Source organism: Temnothorax curvispinosus, unplaced genomic scaffold, assembly GCF_003070985.1.
Source record: "Temnothorax curvispinosus isolate PA1 unplaced genomic scaffold, ASM307098v1 QBEX01006315.1, whole genome shotgun sequence".
In the NCBI taxonomy this organism is placed as follows: domain Eukaryota; kingdom Metazoa; phylum Arthropoda; class Insecta; order Hymenoptera; family Formicidae; genus Temnothorax; species Temnothorax curvispinosus.
In genome coordinates, this window is record NW_020216095.1 from 1,203 (window position 1) to 3,367 (window position 2,165).

General features: G+C 22.6%; 1 protein-coding gene across 1 annotated transcript; it reads left to right on the plus strand.

Annotated features, from left to right (window-relative positions):
- The first annotated feature begins 438 nt into the window (after positions 1-438).
- On the plus strand, positions 439-1,178 carry LOC112455648 (caspase-3-like). Its single transcript, XM_025017693.1, has 2 exons — positions 439-597; positions 874-1,178. Exons 1-2 carry the CDS (start codon positions 546-548, stop codon positions 1,077-1,079), a joined length of 258 nt encoding a protein of 85 aa, XP_024873461.1. The 5' UTR covers positions 439-545; the 3' UTR covers positions 1,080-1,178.
- The last annotated feature ends 987 nt before the right edge of the window (positions 1,179-2,165 follow it).

Consider the following 2,165-nt stretch of genomic DNA (forward strand, 5'->3'; position numbering starts at 1 on the left):
AAAATTTAATGTTATTGTATATAATTTTCTTATGTGAGCTTCAATAGACATTAATATTATTAACTCGAATGTAACAACAGTTTAGAAGACAAAGTAGGTCGAAATGTTGGCTACGAATTAAAATGGATCACAATTTAATGTAAAATTCTTTAATAACACCTGAATACCGCTCGTAATACAGGCCGAAACATACGATTAGCTTTTGCTTCAGACAAGCGAAGGTACTTTTATTTATTGTAAATACAAAGTATTACAAAAAATTAAAGATATTTTTGTGTTTATTGATAATGATTTTTTTATAATTTTAAAAGAAATGCGAAAAATTTTCTTTAATATACTGTAGTTTATATTTATTAGATATGTTTTAATAGATAATAGTTAAATGTTTATTTTTTTTTCTCGCAATACACATTCCATAAAATGTTATTTGTGTACCTACTATGTAACTTTTACTTCTAGGAAGTACAAATAATTGCTTGACAACAGACGGTTTATCTGATTCTCTTGCGCCTATAGAAGATATACGCCAATTTGAAAACTTTTTCATGTTTATGTCGACCATGCAAGGTTTTTTGTCAATACGTCATAAAGAAGAAGGTAAATAACTAAGCTATATTTTACATGCAGATATCTATATTCTTTATTTATTCAGATTAAATTATTTGTTCGTGACTCCGTACTTTTAATTACTGATTATATTAATGATTAAATCTTTAATAAATAAAGAATGTAGAGACTAATATTATACATATAATGTTGAATTATATAAGTTAGTATTGTATAAAATAAAAATTTAGAGAAATTTACATATGATAAATATAAGAGAATTCGAATTATAGCCTAATGTTATTTTATACTTTATCATTTATTCAGGCTCATGGTTTATACAAGAAGTTTGTAAAATCTTCAAAACTTATGGGAACGAGTTAACTTTTGTTGATTGTGTCAGAAAAATAATGAAATCAATTCGAGAAAAAGAAGGAATAATAGACGGAAGTCAAATTGCACAGTTACCAGAGATACGAAAGGACCGTTTGTTATCAGATTTTCAATTAAAGCAAATTGCTCCTACAATTTGACTGAGCAAATATACCTTAAAAATGATTGTATTTTATAAATAAATATATTTAAGTGAACAATATTTATATGTTGATTTTTATTAGTAATTCATTTTTTTAAGACAAATGTTATATAATAAATTTAAAAGTATGTAAAATTTTAAATTAGAATAAATATTTATAAATTTTATTTATAAATTATCTTTCAATGTTACAAAGATATTATAGGATACTGTATTCATATTATCAATTGAAATTTATTATAAAATACATAAAAAATAAAAAAAGGTTAATTTACTGATGACCTTGACTTTGATCTGCTCTTGATCTTGATTTTGACCTTGATTTTGATCTTAACCTTGACCTTTAATATATTGTACAAGACGGAATCCTATGGCACGCCGTTTTGCTATTTATTAATAAGATTTTTTAATCTAAAATAAAATTTCAGTAATTGATTTAAACTGAAGTAGATAGTTTTTCGGAACCATTTTTATTATGTCATAACATAATAAAAATGAATTAAAATTATGTATTCACGTAAAATTAATTCAAAATAAAAATTTTATGAATAAATAGCAAAACGGCGTGCCATATATAGAGAAAGGTACAGTTTATATGTCGAATTACTTTTATGTTAAGACATAATTTTAATTCATTTTTATTATGTCATGAGATAATATTAATGTATTTTTATTATGTCGTAACATAATAATAATTGCAGAAATTTAAATTATGTAAGCTATCATAGTAATTCAGTAAATTAAAATTATGCTGCAACATAATAAAAATTCACGAATTAACATTATGTCATGGTTAATAGAATTTCAGTGAATAAAAATTATGCCATGACATAATGAAAATTGAAAATTAGAATTACGTGCTACTATCATTTCAATCCTAGATTTCATATAAAATTTTAATTTGAAAGAAATTTTTATTATGTCAAGACATAATATTTATTCGAAATTCCCATTATGTACATAATTTTAATTCTCGAATTTTTATTATGTACATAATTTTAATTCTTGAATTTTTATTATGTACATAATTTTAATTCTTGAATTTTTATTATGTACATAATTTTAATTCTTGAATTTCCATTAT

What these genes read in the sequence shown, in the direction of transcription:
- LOC112455648 (XM_025017693.1), top strand. Translation starts at nt 546, where the DNA reads ATGTTTATGTCGACCATGCAAGGTTTTTTGTCAATACGTCATAAAGAA. An exon ending in AATACGTCATAAAGAAGAAG is followed by an intron (nt 598 to 873) that starts GTAAATAACTAA and finishes TCATTTATTCAG; the next exon opens with GCTCATGGTTTATACAAGAA.